We start from the raw sequence: 20914 nt of genomic DNA, 5'->3' as shown, positions 1-20914 counted from the left end.
TTGGCGAGCTTCCTCGCTTGTTTATTTAATTAACCAGGGTTACCTTCGTAACCTATAGTTAATTTAAACTAAACTGCACGAGGAAGCTCGCTATGAAGACCCGATACACTCCCTTCTTGCCACCACAAAGTCTAGACTCACGGGTCCCGACCTCTGCCTGTAGGGTGACGGGAGCGAAAAACCACCCGGCTCAAAAAGCCGGCGGAAAAAGGAAGGAACCTCGGACCCAGGGCCACTCCACTCAGAGGCCCGACAGATCCAAACCTTACTTTGAAGCCACGCTGAGGACAGCATGCGCCACTGGCGCAGCCGTCACATCCAATCTGTAAAAATTGGCAAACGTCGAGGAGGATGCCCAGCTCGCAGCCGTACACACCTCCTGGATAGACACTCCCCTGGAGAGAGCCCAGGACGTCGCCATACCCCTCGTGGAGTGCGCCTTCACCCTTATGGGAGGCTGCAAACCCCTGGCCGAGTAAGATCGTTCTATGGCTTCCACTATCCATTGTGAGATCCTCACCTTGGATACTGCCTTCCCCAAGGTCTTGGGGGCCCAGGACACAAACAACTGAGTTGTCTTCCTGTGTGCCGCCGTCCTGTCCATGTAAGTTCGTAAAACCCGTACAGGGCACAGAGTATGCCTCCTCTCATCCTCTGCCGAGGAAAAAGGAGGAGGACAGAATTCCACCAGGTCCACCGGTATACAGGTGGTCAACTGGTTCTTAGGCACAAAAGCCGGGTTGGTCGTAATGACCACCCTCGTCCTGTCCACGGAAAAACGTGTGCACTCCTCGCTCACTGAAAAAGCGTGAATGTCACCGACCCGTTTAGCAGTCACCAACGCCAGCAGTAGCGCCGTTTTCAACGACAAAAACTGCAGCCCCACTGACGCCAATGGCTCGAATGGCGGTCGAGACAAGGAGTCCAAAACCAGCGCGAGGTCCCACGAAGGAACCATAGACTTCGGTACCTGGAGGAGGCGCATCGCACCAGCCATATACCGACGCACTAGAGGGTGCACCCAGACAGTGCCATTCCCGAATCCAACATGGCAGGCCGAAATAGCCGCCAGGTAGACCTTCAGGGAGTTGTAAGACAGGCCCTTGTCCATCAGACTCTGAAGGAAAGACAGAATCACTTTCACAGATGCCTGAAAAGGCACCGCCTGCGTCTGTAGACACCATTTCTCAAACGCACGCCACCTCCCGTCGTAGGCCTCCCTGGTTGACCGAGCTCTCGCACTCTGTATAGTGTCGATGACACTCTGCGGCAGGCCTTCCGCGTCAAGGTTCATCCTCTCACGGGCCAAGCCCATAGATCCAGGTCTTCCGGCCGTGGATGGAAGATTTCCCCCTTCGCTTGCGTCAGCAGATCCCTGCGCAGCGGGAGCTGCCACGGATGGTCGTAGAGGAGAGGTGATATCTCCGACCTCCAAGAGCCCCACCCTGGAGCTATCAGTATTACCGCCAGGCCCTGGGTTCTCACTCTCTCCAGGACTGGAGATATCAGGGAAATGGGAGGGAACGCGTACAGCAGACTTCCGGGCCAGACGTGCGCTAGCGCGTCTAGGCCCAGAGACTCCTGTCCCGCTATGGAGAAGAACTCCGGGCATTTCGCGTTCTCCCCCGAGGCGAACAGGTCCACTTGTGGTCGGCCGAACCTGTCCCAGAGCTGAGCTGCCACCGCGTCGTGTAGGGACCAGTCCGCATAGTGGCACCTCCCTCTGGACAGAAGATCCGCTCCCCTGTTCAGTATCCCCGGGACGTGGGAGGCTCTGATTGACCTCAAATGTGTGTCGCACCACAGAGTCAGGTCTTGTGCTAGTGCATGCAGCAGGCGGGATCGCAGTCCCCCTTGCTTGTTGACGTAGCACATGGTCGTCGTATTGTCCGTCCTGACCAGGACGTGACAATCCTTGATGAGGGGTTCGAAGTGTCGTACGGCTAACCATACTGCCATCAGCTCTAGATAGTTGATGTGGGCGGTCCTCAGTTCGTCGCCCCACACTCCCCTGGCAGTTCTGCCCTCGTGGGTGGCACCCCACCCAGTCATACTGGCATCCGTAGTGATGATCTTCCTCGACACGACCAGACCCATGGACACTCCTTCGGAAAGAAATGACCTGTCTCTCCATGGATGCAGCGCCGATATACACTCCGTTTGGACTGTAACCAGGCGATGACGGCGATCGTTGGGCACCCTGAGTGAGAGCATCCACCTCTGAAAAGGTCTCATGTACAGTCTGCCTAACCGTAACACGGTTATAGCAGAAGCCATGAGTCCCGCCATTTTCTGGCACGTACGAAAAGGGACCCTGCGTCCCACCTGGAACGAGCTCGCGCACTTCAGAACGGAAGTCATCCTGTCCTGTGACAGCCGAGCCGTGAGGGAGACAGAGTTCAGTGTTAAACCTATGAAGTCTGTTGACCTCGCTGGTATGAGCACGCTCTTTTCGTAGTTCAGACTGAAACCCAGAGACTGCAGGTGACTCACTACCCAGCTGGTGTGGAGTCGTGCCTCGCTTTCCGACTGCGCAAGCAGGAGCCAGTCGTCGATATAGCTCGCTATGCGAACTCCCCGTTGTCTCAAAGGGGCTATGGCCGCTTGAGTACACTTCACAAACACTCGGGGGCTCAAGGACATCCCGAAAGGGAGAACTAGGTATTCGTAAACCCGTCCTCCGAACCCGAACCGCAGGAACTTCCTGTGCGGCGGGTAAATCGGGACATGAAAATAGGCGTCCTTGAGGTCCACTGACGTGAACCAATCCCCTTTGCGTATCATGCGTAACAGTGCCGCATTTGTCAGCATCTTGAAACGAAAATCCTTCAGATATCGGTTGAGGGCTCGGAGGTCCAGAATAGGACGCATCCCCCCCCCCTTTTTCTTTACCAGAAAATACCGACTGTAGAAACCGTTTAGGCTCTGATCTGGAGGTACTTCCTGAATGGCATTCTTGGCCAGCAGGGAAATTATTTCGTTTCGCAAAATGACGGCTGCCTGTCCGCTTGCCTGAGAGAATATTATCTTCTCGAATGTGGGTGGTTCTGCGGAGAACTGCAGCTTGTAGCCTTTTCTCACGGTGTCCACCACCCAGGTGTGTGCGCCGCACTCTATCCATTTTGAAACGCACCGCGTCAGAGGATTTATTGTCAGCCCTACTCTTTTTTGAGTTAGAGTGGGTGCCTCCCGCGGCAGGCATTGTGTTACCTTGGTTAACACTGGCACCATGTTCAGCCGTGGTAAAACGGCGCCCCCTAGCGACGGGGCCATCAAACTGGCATGGTGCTTGTGCCTTTTTGCAGCGCTCTGATGCGCTGTCAAAATATCTGCGTTTCGTCCGACTGCCGCGGGTCGTTTCATCGACCTGCGTGGCAGTGGGCTCATACCCCGTGTGTTCTGGCAAGGATTCAAACATTTTGTTCCACACAACATTTTTATTTGAATCAGGGAGGGGGACAGGGGAGGTACAGTATGCAACGACATCTTTTTCGCAAAAATCGGTGCAACAACGCTCACTCTGTCCGGTGCTCTCTGCGCTAGTGGCGTAAAGCCCGAGGCTACTACGCCGCCAGCGTAAGCTCTTCCCAGAACGTGGGGGCGGAGGGAGACGGATTCCATCAACGTCTCCCCGAGGCTCGGCGCAATGTCACTTACGCTGCTGCTTGTTGTTGTTGTGCGTGTGGCGTTGACGCTTCCGTCCCGCCGCCGCGGAAGGAGGCTGACCGTGAGGCCCGGTGTCCTTCTTGCGATCCTGCTGTGACTGCTGTCGGTGTTGCCACTGGCCTCCCGAAGCAGAGGGGGCTCTGGCAGCCGCTGGAGCCTTGAAAGGAGGCCTGGAGCCGCGCTCCCTCTCGTTGTCCCTCCGGTTCATAGAGCGGCCGTACGAGGATCTATTTCTTTTGTTACCTGGCGGAGGCTTTTTCTCCGTCGGCATGAAAGCCTGCGCCGCCTGCTTCTTTTTCTCTCTATCTTCGTGCCTGGCCGTGAGATCGGCCACCGTGCCAGAGAAAAGATTATCTTGCAGGATGGGTTGGTCCAGGAGAGAGGCTCTCTCTTTGGTCTCGGAGTGGTTTAGCCATCTAGCCCGTTCTAGTACTACTAGAGTAGCCATTGCTTTTCCCGTCATCTCCGTGTTGTACCTTGTCAGCGCGAGCGCCTCTTTATGGAGCCTCCGTAGCTCGTAGAGCTGCTCCAGATTCAATGCCTCTCCCGATGTTTTGAAGATGTGGGAGACAGAGCCCTGGAGTAGTGTGATGGCGTTGATGGCTTTCACGGAGCCCGTAAGCGTCGCGTATGCCTTCTTCACCATTGTGGACATGTCGTTTTCCTGTGTGAGAGCGAATTTCGGCTCTTTTGGCGGGGCGACTTCGGGGACATGTAGGAGATGAGAAGCCAGGAATCTGTCCATCTCGGGCAGAGATTCCAGACCCACTTTCTTCATGGCGACACAATCAAGCTCTTTCTTATGTGTGGGTAGGAAGGAGTGGGTGTATGGGTGCTCCCAGGATTCACCGAGCGCCCCCGTGAAACCCTTAGCCAAGGGTAGGATCTGTTTGGCTCGGGGAGCGTCCGGATCCCTACCGAAATCATCCCAGGCCGTGTCCGTCGCAGCCGCCGCCGGAGTAGCTTCAGCTGGCCACGTTAGACCGCTGCGTTCAGTAGCCCTCTTGAAGACATCAATCAGTTCTGACTTGTCCATCTCGAGGACGACTCGGGACCGAGCAGGGGCTCTGTTCTGAACATCGGTCTGGGGTGCCGTGTCAGGCACCGCCGTGCTCTGTGGCTCGGTTACATCCGGAGCTGTTGTAGCCAGAGCCTCAGTCCCAGCCCGGGGCTCGGGCTCAGTCCGGGCCGCCGTCTGAGGCTGCATTCCTGCGATGAGAGTGGCTCTGAGGCGTCCCTCAGACTCCGATTCTGACTCACTCTCAGAAGAGCCCTCAGAGTAGGAAGAAGAGGAGCTACCGCTGGAGCTCTGGCTCTGATCTCCCTCCGAGGACTGTTCTTCATCGCCGGCGTGTTGCTCGACGGGGGAAGGACGATCTGTGCGCCTCGTACGTTGGCGAGGCGGGGAGTGCGGGATTTCGGCAGCCGCTGGAGCCGTAACCTCGTCAGCCAGAGCTTTCCTAGCTGCTTGTTTGGCTTTCTTAACCGCCCGCTTCGCGCGGGAAGTAGACGGTAGGTCGGCATAATCACCCTCAGAGTAACGAGCGGGGTCCAATGCGTCCCGTCTCTCCTCCGCCAATTGATCGGCCACCTCTCGGTCGTCTGCCGGTTCTGGTTGTCGGATGGCTCCGTCGAAGAACTGCTTAGCACGCACTAGCCTGCGGGTTATGATGCGTGCGTCGACGCCGTCACACAGGGAGCAGGCACCCGGGTTATGAACGGCGTCGAAAGCGTGCTGCAGGCCCAAACAACGGACACAGTCCTCGTGTTTGTCCTCGCCGGCCATCCAGTTGGAGCATGTCTCACAGTGCTTCTGCAGCACCGCGGGCTTATCGTTAGCCTTGCGACGTTGGTTTCTGCTCTTCCCCGACATCACTGCTTTGGCGTTCTGCAGGCCGTTAGCAGGAGTAGTACGAGGGGAGGGTAGCTTAGCGGGATGCTAACAATAGCTAACACCGGGCGTCCTTTTGCAGGAACCACGCTAAGTTGTTATTAGCTTAGCTTCAGCAGGCTTGTGGCTAGTCAGGGCCGTGTGCTGGCCGTCCAACTAGTAGCCAGCGTAGCTGTAGCTAGCTTAGCTGTCACTAGAATATAGTGTAGCTGTTAGATTTATAATCAGGGCCGTTTGCTGGCCGTCCGATTAACAATAGAATTTTATAGTGCAAGGAAATTCTTAACCCCAAAGTCAGGAACTCACCAGTGGTGCAGTTTGTGGAACCAGAATTCGCTCCTGTCCTAGTAAACTCAAACACACTGAAATCAAGACTTTGTAGCAATGCATGTGATCTTCATGAGAAGTTACACAGAAGTGGGGACTAATTGGTTTATTGGCACCTTTATCACCTTTACCTGGGGGGGTGGTCAAGGTGCACCTTAGTCTCAGACCCAGCCAATGGATTGGATTGCCTGTGTATTAGAATGCTTCTGTGATCACGTCAGAAGACGCAATCTTCATAGCGAGCTTCCTCGTGCAGTTTAGTTTAAATTAACTAAAGTTGTCAAATAAATGTAGTGGAGTAAAAGTACAATCATACTGAGATGTAGTGGAGTAGAAGTAAAAGTAGCCTACTGGAAATTGGATACAAATCAAAACTGTACTTAAGTACAGTACTTGAGTAAACTTTCCACCACTGGAGAAGATGTATAGACCAAAGGGGAGGTTTGTGGATGCAGTGAGAGAGATCCAAGAAGAAGGAGTACCAGGTCCCCAGCTAAATGATAGTTACGAAGAGTTAAATTAACATCGATTTTACAATATAAATTGGGGTCGCAGAGATATAGAAATGCCATTAAATGGGGGTCCGTAGCCTAATGCATGTCAAACTGGGGGTCCTTGACATTAAAAAGGTTGAGAATCACTGCTAGAGCCGTAAAGATCTTTTCTTATGGGGGTCCCTGGCATATCTCTTCAAATGGGGGTCTGCGGGCTGATAAGTGTCAATTTGTCGGTCCTGGACATGAAAAAGTTTGGGAACCATGCACTACCGTAGCTCATGTGTAGCTGGCGGCTCGCCCCCACTCCCCTGCAGAGCTCCTGTATTCACACAGAGATGTAAGGCTAAAAAAGACAAAGGGAGAGAGGTGTGTTTGTGTGCTTGTAATTTCCTCACCTCCTGCAGTGTGTTACCACAGACATTTATGCCGCCGTGGCTGCAGAGAGTGTTATTGCCTCTGTCATTACCGCAGCGGATAAATTGCCTGTGAGGTTGTGTGTGTGCGCTGCTTCTCAAACAGGAGAAAACGAGGCCCGTCTAACGGCGAGCTTAAGGCGGTTCACTTTGATTGGCTGTCCTTTCTTGTTAGCGAGCGGGCGGTGTTGTGTTGCATCATGGGAGATGGTGTGGGGATGCAGTGGGGGGGAGAGAGAGAGAAAGAGAGAGAGAGAACAAGCTTTTTGCTTAATGTGTTTGTTTGAAGAGGAGTAACCGCCAAGAGCTGTTCAGCTAATAAGGCAATAAAGAGCCACGTAAGGAACTGTAGCACTAGCAGGTAATAAACAATATAACTGTATGGAACGATTACTCACTCATTCATTACTGTTTCCCTTTCTTTTGTTAACTCCCTCTCCCCCCTTTCTCTCTCCCCCTCTCTCTCTCTCTCTCTCCTCTCTCTCTCTCTCTCTCTCTCTCTCTCTCTCTCTCTCTCACCCCCTCCCTCTCCCTACCACCACTCATGTAGTCACACATGTAGATTGCATGTTTGTTTTAACACAACACTTGGGACAAGTATAAAGTATAAAGTAGGGCATTAGAAAACCTAAAAAAAAACATGAAATGTGGAGATTAACAGCACTGATGGCAAATGGTGTTCAAACTTGAGGTGGGTTCTAAATTTCTCTAAAAATGGGCTGGCAGGGTGGGCCCCCTAGACCCTGTCCCCCGTACTGCATTATGTTTACCTCCCAAAACACCAAAATCCCTCAAATTGATATGAAATTGTATGAACAGAAATCAAATCAAATGCATAACAAGTCAAAGTCAAAGTCGTATGATTAGTCACAGACGTTACCGCAGTGAAATTTGTTCTCCGCATTTGACCCATCTCTTGGAACGGTGAGTAATAGTGAAACTGGTCATGTAAGCATGTCTCCTTTCAGATTAATGCATATTGACCCTTTCAGGCCTTCTATCTCTTGAGCATCCAGCACGAAAACAGATTTTTGTTTATCCTCCATTAGCCCATTTCACCATTAGCCTTCAGTTCCTCCCCTCCCCTCCCCTCCCCTCCCCTCCCCTCCCCTCCCCTCCCCTCACCTCCCCTGCTGCTCCCCAGCTCCTCTGCTTTGTGTGAGAGTAAAGTGTCATTGATTGAAACGTTGCCCATGGCGAGGTTTCAATTAGCTCTTCCTTCCTCTGGTCCTCATGGAAAAGCGAAGCTTTTTGTCTCACATCCTCTAAATCACTGTTTCCCAAACAGTGGGTCACGGACCAATTTGTATGGGCCATGACTCGAGTACAAATCCCATTTTCTTTACAACAATTGTATTTCGAAATACAGATGTTTTTTTTAAATAAAATATTTAAAATAATTGTATCCATTTTAAAGCAAACAAGCAAATCTATGAAATCCCATGAATAAAAAAAAGTTAATAATTAAGAAGTAGTGAAACTACTAGACTTGCAACGCAGCGCATATGGTATGCGTTATTTTTGTGCGAGCCGCACAATAATGTAATCAAAGCTCTTTGTGAGATGTCCAGAGAGGCTCTTAATGGTAAATGATGGCAGCAAATCCAAATGAATGCTTTTTATCTCTTCCCATGAACCATTTGCACTCATTTGTTTCCATTGTACAAACTATCAATGCAATGCAATGCAATGGAAAAACGATGGGTACATTGGTCATCTCTGTGACATCAGTGATTCTCAACCAGTGGTCCAGGGACCACCAGTGGTCCTTGAAGGCATTCCCTGTGTTAAAGGAACACTTCACCACTTTTCAACTTCTCTTCCTATAATTGGTCCTAACTAATGTTCTTGATAAAATACCACCATTATTTCCTACTAAGTCTGTGTCTCATAGGAAGGCTGTGGTCAGTTCAGAAACCTGTCCACCAGTGACATCATCGATGGTGAATCCAAGCTAATAGAAACGGCAGACTTTCTTTTCCTGAAAAGTTGCAATGCAAAAGTTGAAGCCATCGTTCTCACGATAATACAAATCTAAATATATTTTAAAACAAATCTTGTCTAATGATGATGTCACTGGTGGATGGGTGTCCGAACTGCCCAAAGCCCTCCTATGAGACACAGACTGAGTAGGAAAAAATGGTGGTGTTTTATCATGAACATTAGTGAGGACCAATTATAGGAAGAGATGTTGAAAAGTGGTGAAGTGGTCCTTTAAGAACCTCTGCATTACCGTGTTTTAATTTCTTGGTCATGTTCAGGAGTCAGGTCAACTGCTTATTTGGTGCTACGTCAGCTTTGCCCCCTGGCAAAGCTGAGTTGCTTGTTTGCGAGATTAACTGCAGACAGAAACACAAACTCACAGAGAGAGTGAAAACGAAATAATTTGGCCTGACCAAGATAATAAAACACAGAGGTAAAAGCTTTGCAGATTAAACTAGCAGCCATTTAATGAAATCACAAAATCAATCCAAAGTGCACAGTGCAAGTAAAATATATTGATACAAATATTTTTTTAAAGTAAACTAAATGACAATTACTTTTAACCAAATACATACATGAGCATAATGCACAAAAATGAGACTCTTTAGAGTAAATGGCACATTATGACGTAAATGTTCCCTTCATTTTAAATGCGTTTACAAAACAAACATTAACTATATAGACAAACATTAAACCTGTGTACAGGAGGGGCTAGCGCCCCTCAAACAAATGGAGACACATCAGACATCACTGAAGAATACACGGTGCAGCAGCGTCAGCAGACAGTGAAAAAGCCAAGGTATAAAGATTTAAAAGTCTCGATGGAAGGGGCCAATTTGACGTGGGAGGGGAGCGCATTCTAAATAATATGTCTCAGTTCCAAAATAATGGTCTCAGCTGTCTGTTGTGGACCGTTGTGTTGTACAATTAAGCAGGGTGCTTTTCTCTTTCTAAAGCTCGCTGTGGTGGTGCCAGGTGGGTCATCTTTTAGAGGCCCCTGGAGCAGTACAGGGCCCTGTTTCCATAGCCAATAATGTATCTGCCAAAATGGCTCACCAACGGTCGCACATGTACTTTGAAGCCATTAGTAACGGAATGAGCTCTCTCACATCATGTCTCCCTGACTGCTGCATGGTTCTGGTAGCCAAGCATGACTTCATGCGGCTTAATTCACATTTGGTGACAGTGCGAGTTTGGATTTGACTATCATAGGGGTGTGGTGTCCTTTTCTCATTTTCACCAGAACTGACATTTTCACTGTCACTTCCATGTTCACGTTTACTGAGACAATTTGAAATGTGTGTTATACGTCGGTATTAAAACGATGGAGACTCTTCCTTGAAACTCTTACTTAATACAGCTAAAACAAAGAAATAGCTATGAAAATGTCAGCTTCCTGTTGATTTTACTAAAGATCAGGATCTGTGCAACTGGATCTTCTTCTTAATAAAACATTTTAAATCTATTTAAAGTTGTCATTTTTTATTAAAACTAATTAAAACTTTTAATGTTACATGTTGGCATAATCTGCTTTGTGCTAAAAGAGTGATTTTTAGATCTGTTTCACCATGCAATGTGTTTTGAGTCACACCATAGCAAACCCTAACCTCTACCTATGTGTAATATTGCTCGCACTATAAGAGCTTGTAAATGGTAATGGTGCATTTATATAGTGCCTTGTAGCTTGTAGAATAGATGATAAGTGGCAGCGGTGGCCGAACGGATTGCGGAGCGGTCTTGATACCGGAACGTCGCCAGTTCGAATCAGCGGTCCGACACGTTAAAATTACCACCGCTGAAGTGCCCTTGAACAAGGCATTGAACCACTACGATGAAATGTTCTATGAGCAGGGCCTGGCTGGAAACAAGTTCTTAGTCTTAATGGGTTAAGGAAGTTGAAGTCTGACCGAGGTCTAACTTCTACTTGAATCTGCGCTTCAGTGAGAAGCACTTCCTCTTCTTATACCAACAGATAAGATTTAATGACGATGTTTACTTATCTCTGGAGCTCGGCCAGACAAACTTTCGCCCACTCCTCTTCGGAAATTAAATGCTCAATTATCGAGCGCTCAGGAAATATTCCCCTCCTTGCGGTCGTTAGCGATGCTGTTATCCCACAAAGCATTAGCACCCGCTAACTTTACAGATCAATGAGTGCCCATGCAGTCATCATCAATTGAGCGGCGAGCCATGCACCTCAGATCTAATCGAGTGCAGTCAATGGGTGCTCAGGCTATAATGAGCTGATATTGTCACCGAGGTTCTGCATATGAATGGATCCCAGTTCAGTATGTTGGACGACTAGCATTAGCAAGAACACTGAATAGGCTAATGCTATTTGTGTGTGTGTGTGGTGGGGGGGGGGGGGGGGGGGGGGGGGGTGTGGGTGTTTGAGTGTGTGCACGTGCATATAGCCTAATACTGTCTTACGTGTGAATGAGGCCTAAAAAAAACAAAACAATGACCAAACATTTGCTTGATTGGTGTTTGATACGTGTGAATGAGGCTTTAGTTGGAAAACTAAGACCATATAATTCAGCCATGTTACATCAGAAACCTTGTCGCATTGTAACGCACTCTATGGTGATTGGCTAGGTCTTCTGGCCAACTCTGAGCTGGGAAAGGCTGGAAAGGCTGCTTTCAGCATTGGTGCACCGGATTCAATATTTTACAACAAGAACTTAAACTGAGCATCCTATAGCATCAATTGTCCATTTTAGGAACATACTTAATAATCATGCATTACCTGTATGTAACTGTTTTAACTGATTGCTGTCAAAACATGTAACAGTTTTTTTTTATTGTTTGTTCTTAACTTATTGTTTTTCTTTGTTCTTGTGTTGTATCATTGTTGTTTCTCGGCATCAATGATCTATCAGAGAATTTAAATAAAGGTTGAATGAAAATTAACTCATGTGCTCTCTTGACTAAAGAAGAAAGAAAGAGCTCACTTTTCTTTTCTTTTTTTCTTTCTTTTTTTTTCTCGGCTTGATTACTGCAATGCACTTTTCTCTGGACTGCCTTTTAATATTTGTATTGTTTTTTACATTCTTTCACGTACAGTTACATACTTTACAAACCTTTACAAAATACATACTTTACCAAACTGACCAGCAGACAAAACAAATGTTCTTCCAGTTCATCTACGCATTCTACGCCATCATCCACACCATACCGTAAGAAACAAAACAAAAAGAAAAGCAAGCAAAAAGGAAAGCAAACCAAGACAGCCACAGTATTGCACAGAGAGCTCACTTTTAATTGAAGACGCATCACGCTGGGTCAAAGTTCACCCCTGCCATTATCTCCAACCAGATTAAAAATCACACCCGTGGGAAGTGAGTGGTGCAACGCAGCAACTCCGTGTGGGGGTCCCCGGGGGGTTCCCGGAACATCCAGACCCCCAGGAACGTGCCATGGGGCCCGCCCCAGTTCCGGCGAGCCAGCACGCGTCCGAAATGGTTGAGAAATGACAGTTACCGTGTGGGGGTCCCCAGGGGGTCACTGTACTGTACTGTACTGTACTGTACTGTACTGTACTGTACTGTACTGTACTGTACCAACACCACAAATCATATATACTGTACAGTTAATATGTGTGTGTGTGTTAGGCTGCACAACAGTGACACTTGGTTGTGAAAACCAAACAAAAGCTATTTTGTTTGACAGACCCAGCCAGGAACAGACCCAGGGACCCACATAGCTGTCTATAGGAGTTGGTTGCACCACTCAAAAAATAAGGATGGTCAACACAGAAGCTAATTTGGCTCCACAAGCAGGAAAAGGACAGGCGAGTAATGGATGAGGTGAGTGAAGGTAGTAGCGTGGATTCTCTGTGGCTCGTTGGGCTGGCCCAGCTCAGACAGAGTGGCATTACTGTTGTTTAATGCAGCTGGCTCCCAGGATTCTATTAAAGAGATTGATGGCAAGCCCTCTGTCACAGACCAGGATGTGCAGTCTCTCTCTCTCTCTCTCTCTCTCTCTCTCTCTCTCTCTCTCTCTCTCTCTCTCTCTCTCTCTCTCTCTCTCTCTCTCTCTCTCTCTCTCACACACACACACACTCTTACACACACACTCTTACACACACACATAGACCAATAGTACACATTCATATAGGACTGTGTTGCACGTGCTTGTAGGTCGGCTGTTTAGTCACTGTCATCATGCAACGCATACATTAGGGTGATTATACAGGCATTATACTGAGTAGGTTTTCACCAACATGAAGGTAAACACTCTGACCATGTCTGAAGGTTCAACTCTTCGGCAGACACATTAACTGCATGGTTTCAGTTAGTTGCTCAGATACAGTCCAGGGGTTCTCAACGTTTTTGGCCGGGGACCCCCGGAAATGCTTTGGCAATGTCTCGGGACCCCCGCCCCGCCCCCTCCCGACCCCCAATATAAATTGACTGCTACAATAACCTTAAACCATTTTGGGCGGGAACCCCTTTTGGTGTTTTAAGCATTGTTATAATTTAGCTATTGAAAAATAGCAGATCTACAAGCTCATAGCGCGCCACCGAGTGGCGCGCTACGAGCTTGTAGGTCTGCTATTTTTGAAAAATCGTGAAAAAAAAAATTAATAATAATAATTTGGGGACCCCTCAAAATAATTTGGCGACCCCCCGAGGGGTCGCGACCCACGGGTTGAGAACCCCTGAGATACACAGTAGTCTGCGGTTGTGAAACAATATTGATCCACTCTGCCAGCTTCAATAAAATACCGTCTTCCCTTCCATTCACTGTTGGGGCAAAAACAAACTAAATACAAAAAAATAATAAGAAGAAGAATAAGAATGATAATACTGTGTTTTCTGTCTTTCTTTGCGTGTGTGCCTGTGTGTTTCCCTGTCTCAGCAGAGTCTCTGTTCAGCGGCCTTGGTCTGGGGGTGGTGGTGGGGCTGAGCGTGGGCGCGGTGCTGCTGCTCCTGGTGCTGGTGGACGTCAGCTGCTTCTTCCTGCGCCAGTGCGGTCTCCTGATGTGCATCGCACGCACGCTGCGCAGCAAGAAGACCAGCACCAGCGGCAAGGGCAAGGAGATGGAAGAGGGCAAGGCAGCCTACCTGTGAGTATATATATATTCTTCTGCCTATGCCTGTCACACGTGACGGTTCATTCAGGATGTGGTCTGCAGCATTTTTAAATGGGGCTAAACAGTCAGTTGAAACCAATGGGAACCGGTGCAGAATTCCTAGTTTTTGTGGTTAGTTTCATTAAACTGTTGTTTTATCGACTTTTCAGTTTTTAAAGGTGAGCTGACTACTTTGAAGGGCTCGCGCCAAGCGCGTTAGCTCGGTATATACAAGGGTTGGCGCCCCGAAATAAGTATGTGTTGCTCTTCTCTCCGGTTCCTTTTGTGGCTGGCGAACAAGGAAAAGTCCATTTGAGCGCCCCGCTTTTATCTCTTATGTTGCTGCTTTTTATTTTACAGTTCCCAACACTACAATACTTTACCACAGTGTTGCTGTAGGACAAAGAAAAATCATAAAATCTAGGTTCCGTTACTTCCCCACTGAGCAATTTTCGGCTTTTAGACGTCTAAATGACCGTCTAAAAAATGGGGTCAAAATAGTCTAAAAATTTAAGTTTTTTAGCAGTCTAGGCTTAGATTAGACGTTGAAACAACGTCGTTTCAACGTCTATATATAGACGGTCTACATTTAGACCTTGATTAGCCAGGATAATCAAGGTCTAAATGTTGACCTTCTATATATACGTTGAAACGGCGTTGTTTATATCATTAGACGTTGTTTCAATGTCTAATCTAAGCCTAGACTGCTAAAAAACTTTCATTTTTAGACTATTTTGACCCCCGTTTTTAGACCATTTTTTTTGCCATTCTATTAGAGTACAAAGATGCTCGGTGGGTCCGTAATGCAATTCCAATGGTCTTTGGTCCGTAAACATTGGGCCACGCCCCAAAATACCCGTATGTGTGTCTCAAAGGATACACCTAGCTCTGGTTTCTGTTTTTTCATTCTGTACAAAAGCGTCAATGTGAGTTGTGAAGTGTGGGAGTAAGAATACAAAATATGTTAAACGCAACAATGGAAGTGGAACCACCTTAGAGTGGAAATCTTTGAAAACGCTACGCCTGGCGTCCATGTAAACATGAAATATGAAGGAATCCGCAAAACGTGTGATGTCATGGCTCTGTTCACATCGGCCGATGCAAACAAATGCCAAGTCTGTTCGTTCCCCACCACAATCAGACATGCTGCTCTTAAAAAGAGTCCATAATAATAGGACCATAAATTACTAATCATTGTGTTTGTGTGTCAATCGCTACACAAGTAGTATTATTATCTACGACAAGCTGACAGATAGGCCTGGAGGCGGAGACTGTCTGTCCGTGTGTGCACAATTACTTCATCATGCTGGACTGATCGGTGTCAAACATTGCATGCACACTCCCAGTAAGCAAAGGAAGACACTCCACCCCAAATTAGCCTCATGGTGGCGCTACACCACTTTTGACCTATAGCTCTTGAACCACAGAGATCGATTATGAGATCGTACAATCAATATAGGCCACCCCCATTTCCATCTAAGTAAGAATACACTGAGAAGAGATGTAATGCGGAAAGAGATTGCTTTAGTTTGTCTATTATATTTTGTCATTAGTTTTGCCTGGTTAATTTATTTTCTTTACCTATTTTTGTTTAAATTAATCAATCAATTAATTCATGAATTAGTGTGTTGTCATATCATTTTTTTTTTTATGTACTTTGTCACATATTAATTCATACTTTTTTTTGTCATTTAGGATAATTGTTGTTTTTGTCTTTGGCATGTATTGTATTGGTTCTTTAATTGTTTTGCTTGTAAAAAAAATGTAATTGCACTTTTCTTTTAACAGTCACTGCAGTGATTAATGGGGATCTAAAATAAAGAGCACTAGTACATTTTCCGCCATTTAGCATTTTCTTCAAAACACACTTTCTTTCTACTGCTGCTACAGATTTTGACTGACTCGTGACATGACCCTTTCTGGCCTGCCAGAGTTCTAGTTCGTCACAATGGTAGACATATTGCTCAAGCCGGCCGCCAGTTCATACATGTCATAAAGAAACATGTCACTTGTCAAAACGTGAGTTTTTTCCAAGCAATGGCCTGTGTGAATCTCATCTAACATCGCCAGCATCCAGTGGGTCTTCCTGCAGTGGACAGGCTATCCATCCTCGTGTCTTTTCACACTGGTGTTTGATGATGGCCGTTTTGATCTCACCCTGCTGAAGTTGTACTCCGAAGCTTCTGCAAGACGCAGAGGAAACTGAGACAGCTTTGGAAAGAGTCATGAATTAAGGAGATGAAAATGTTTGCTTTCTATCTAGTGTTGATTTTGTCAACAAAACTAAGACGAAGAATGTTCGTTAACTACCTTTTTTTTCACTTAGGAAAACTAAATAATAACTAAGCTATGATGACTAAGACTAAATATACTGACAATTTCATCAACAAATAAAAGCTAGACTAAAATATTATAGAGGGACTAGTGAAGAAGAGATCCAGTAGAACTAAAAGACAAGTCATTTTATGCTTTGTTGCATGCTGAAAATACCAGCTCTACAAGCTCACAAGACATCGCAACGTTTTGAGCACCACTGATATATAGCAACATATTTGTTTTCAGGAAACTGATTTAGTCTTCTCTTTCAATATTTCTATTGGTATTTTCAAAAATGATAAACATTACAAAGACACGTACAAAAAGGAAACAAAAAAGAAAAGAAAGAAAAAACAAGACAGAATCAACAACATGCCAGCAAATAGTAATACAGAAAAAGTAGCAGTCACGTATACTCCCATCATACAGTTTAACTTATTCTCATACAGTTGTCACACCCATACATCCCATACTCTTTTCCATTCTTCTTTTAAAAACCTTGCAATAGGTGACCATGTTTGCATGCAGTCTCTAACAAAGTCAGCAAGAGTGCCTCTTATGATAACCTCTCCATTGGCAGAATCAACATGAGTTTTTCATACCATAATTTTATGTCAGGGGCATCCTCATCTAACCATTTTTGTAAGATTGTAAGCCGTGCGGCATAGGCCTGCCCTATAGGCCTATTCGTAAAATGTATCTATACCTTAATTCAGAATCAGAATATAAGCCCAGTACCAAGTTCATTGGAGTTAAATGTATCCTGAATCCTGATCTCAAAAACTTTCAATATCTCTCTTTGAACACTTAACCAATATGTTGTAATTTTACAGCATGACCACATCAAATGGCTATATGTACCAGCACTGCTTTTACATGTTAAGCACTGCCCAGAATAAGTTGGATCGTATTTATTATGTATAGCTGGAGTTACATGTAACTGCTGTGAATGATCTTGTATTGTGTCTCAGGAGTTCTGTTAGAACATGTAATTTGTTTTGCATTTAAATGCCATTCTGCCAGATGGCCAGCAGATAGGGTGGTGCCCCATGCCATGCCAGACGTTTTTTAATAACCTCTCCCAAAAGATACCGGATGTTTACATCAGTTTGAACCGGAACTGAAAGTCGGCCAGGTCAACAGTTATATGGGGCCTGGGTATTGGTGCGATCACTTTTTAAAGAAATCATAACTAAGTCAAATTTAGCTCTAATCAAGCGCCGAATATCGAATTTGTTGCAGATTATGAGCCATAATGCAAATAAAGACAGCTTGTGTGCGTACACGGGTGTGCACGTGGGAATTCTGGCCGTTTTTACGTGGCCGCGGCCTGGAGCTAACTAAAAATGCTACAACATGCTAACGTGATGATAATCAATCGCCGATTAACGCGGATTAAACAAAACTTGCCTTTACGGCTATGACAAGCTGGACAGAGTTAAGGTAAGCTCGTCTTTACGGGCCCGGCACTTAAGCTGTTTTTAACAAGATTCTTTTCCACTTTTTATCATCAATTTGGCACCCAAAATCCTCTGCCCAGAATGTTTTACTACCTATATTTGGGGTCTGATTTAGTCTTAATGGGTTACAAAAAACGAAATAAAAAGACTGAACTCATCTCCATGTCATGTCATGTTGTGTTTCCTGTTTTTGACACAGGAAGCTACCACTGAAGGAGGAGAACGGAAAGGAAACCCTGAAGCCGGACATGATGGAGATTAAAGTGCACAGTGACAACAGCATTCACACAAAGGTGGACCACGGCCTCGCATAGGAGGCCCACGACGCCCCATATACACACCAAACCCACAGAACGTGCAAGCGTAGGCGCACGGACACTGCTTTCCTTCCACTCCATGTTAACGAATGCAGCCGATCTCACCGGCCGCGCACGAAAGGTCTGCTAAAATAATTATTAGGTACAGTAGGTATATACTACATCCTGGCCAGTTCTATGATATGCGATCCGTTACTTAATAAGACAGCTGTCTATAAGCGCCTGACTGCTCTCTTATAAAGTTAACGTGAATGGTATAATACAATTACTTCATTGCATTGTAGTGACTCGTGATTCGAGTGGACTCGGTGGGTCCCGAGTCCGTTGGTCCGAGACCGAGTCAACTTATGGGCCAGACCAAGACGAGACCGAGTAAATGAAAATTGTGGACTCGAGACCGGACTGGAGTACTACAACACTATATTTAGAGGTGACCAGACGTCGCAGTTGGGCCAGAGGTTAACGAGAACGTTCACCCAATAAAGCGCGTGGAGGTCTCCAGTGGAGGAGTGAGGGGTACGTGAGAATGGCTGAATTCGTTAAAGGAGAATTTCGGACTAGAAGGCTTTTTTACCTTTATTTGTAGTTGTTACGTCCCCACCAAAGAGGTCCAGGTGTTATTTTGTGCAAAAGCACATTATTGGCTATTTCCCCTACCATAAGCCCTCAATGGGGGTTGGGTTTTAGTGCTAATTCTTATTTCCATCGAAATAAGTAGTAAAGTGTGCCGCTTGGGATACTATTTACATTATGAAGAGGATATATTCAAAAAATTATAATTTTGAGTGATGGAAATAAGCGAATTAGCACTAAAACGCAACGCCCAATTCCAATTCAATTCAATTCAATTCAATTCAATTCAATTCAATTCAATTCAATTCAATTCAATTCAATTCATTGAGGGCTTATGGTAGGGGAAATAGCCAATAATGCGCTTTTGCACAAAATAACACCTGGACCTCTTTGGTGGGGACGTAACAACTACAAATAAAGGTAAGAAAGCCTTCTAGTTTGAAATTCTCCTTTAACATGGAGCGAAAGAAAAGCAGCGTCCGTACACCTATGCTTGCGCGTCCTGTGGATTTTATGCGTCCCCCCCCCCCCTCCTCCCCAACCCTTGCCACCAAAAGAACACTTGGGAGCTGCCCCCCCCCCCCCCCATCCCTCCCCGTTTGGTACTAAAACTTGAATGTTTCTGAATAGTTCCTCCCCGACATAAAACAGCAACAGTGCAGCGGTAGGGCATTGAGCAGTAAAATGTGCGGCTTCTACAACTGCTGTATACTGTGTGTATTCTGTATGGTCTCTTAAACATAGCATCTGTGGACGACAGTCACTGGCTGATTGTATATTATTACTTTTGTGGAAGGGGCTTATTTCATGCTGTTTATTTCAACACATTCCCACACCCGTGACAGCTTGGGGGGGCGAGGATTCGACCAAATGCATCACCCAAGTTTTTACAGCGACATGATTCCTGTATCAAATAATGACCCGATGGGGGCTGTCCTGTCTCATTGCATGCTGACGGATGATTTAATTTGTCACTTTGTTTTATCATTTCACATATTTCTACAGCGGTAAGACATTACATGTAGTGTTTTTCTTTTCTTTTCTTTTTTTTTTTGTACCACGATTTTTTTTAAACCATTTTGTTCACCCAGTGTCAATGTAATCCTGGGTGCTACACTCCCTCTGCCAACCTGGGGAGAGCAACTGACTGACCTCATGCTTCCTTCTATGCATGAGGAGTCCAAGCCGCTTCTTTTCACCTGACAGGGGGGAGTTTCCCCAGTTGGACGTTGCACGTGGAAGGAACACGTTATTCCAACCAGTTCCTTTCCCCTCCATCAGGCGCCCCGGCTGGCCAGGGGGAGGCAGTATAGAGACCAGGATTACTGCATGTTTTTTGACACGGGGAGAACATGCAAACTTCACACAGAAAGGCCCTTTTGCCAACCCCACCTAGGGTATGGGCGCTGATGACGCGGAGGAGAGAACACGCCCCCAGCGTCCCCAGCGGGAATCGAACCCAGGACCTTCTAGCTGTGAGGCGACGGCGCTATACGACTGCGCCGCCGTGCCCCCTGTAGGTATTTTCAGTGGACAAACATGAACATTGCAAAGCGACACGACAGGGGAGTGCCGTCTCGGCAAACGGGTGACGCAACTGGTGCTTTTGCCCCAGCTCGTCACTACAGTGAGAATATGTTGCTTTATACAGTTGACTTTCATCGTTTATGAAGTTCATAACTTTTGTCGTGTATGTGATGAAGTTATACTGCTGCTCTTCGTCATGGCTCACTCAAAGCCCAACAACCCTAAGCACTTATCAAACACAACAAGCTTGTATAAAGACGCACTGGTGCCCCCCCCTTCCCCCACCCCCCAAGCTCATACTGTACTGCTGATTCTGGGGTGCATAAGTTGATTAGACATACTAACAGTTTGACAGGCATTAGTCCGACAACAACATGGCTCCCGACATGATGCGTGGCATGTTACAACTAACCTGTGGCTGGATTAAAACTCACCCGTGGCTCCCGACGTGTGTGGCCGGTTACAACTAACCTGTGGCCCGGGTTAAAACTTAGTTTAAAAAAAACAGGTGGCTTGCGCACATCCAGTTCCTCGCTGGTGCTGGACAAAAGGTTTCGGCCGTGAGCGGCCTTCATCAGGTGACAGTGACACCTGATGAAGGCCGCTCACGGCCGAAACGTTGTGTCCAGAAGAATGTTGCTGTTTTAAATAATAATAAACACTGTTGGAGCTAAGGCTGTGTGCGGACTTCTCCTTCTCGGGTTAAAACTTACCCATGGCTCCCGACACGCGTGGCAGGTTAAAACTAACTTCATGTAGGGTTAGGTTTAGGGTTGGGTTTTGGGTAGGGTGTCGGACTAAAGCCTGTCGGACTGTTATTATGTCGGACCAAACACATGCACCCGCTGAATGTTTCCTTTTGTCATAATA

General features: G+C 46.6%; 1 protein-coding gene across 3 annotated transcripts in view; it reads left to right on the top strand.

Annotated features, from left to right (window-relative positions):
- LOC306914457 (neural cell adhesion molecule 2-like) overlaps positions 1–18674 on the top strand; it is a 454732-nt gene extending 436058 nt beyond the window's left edge. For all 3 annotated transcript variants that reach the window (XM_079491483.1, XM_079491484.1, XM_079491485.1), the window contains 2 exons: positions 13638–13845; positions 17827–18674. In XM_079491483.1, the coding sequence (XP_079347609.1) occupies positions 13638–13845; positions 17827–17941 (323 nt within the window). In that variant the 3' untranslated portion in view covers positions 17942–18674. The remainder of the gene's footprint in view (positions 1–13637; positions 13846–17826) is intronic.
- Positions 18675–20914: the final 2240 nt, after the last annotated feature.

Source organism: Electrona antarctica, assembly GCF_951216825.1.
Source record: "Electrona antarctica genome assembly, chromosome: 21".
Classification (NCBI taxonomy): Eukaryota; Metazoa; Chordata; class Actinopteri; order Myctophiformes; family Myctophidae; genus Electrona; species Electrona antarctica.
This window is presented reverse-complemented; position numbering and strand designations above follow the sequence as displayed.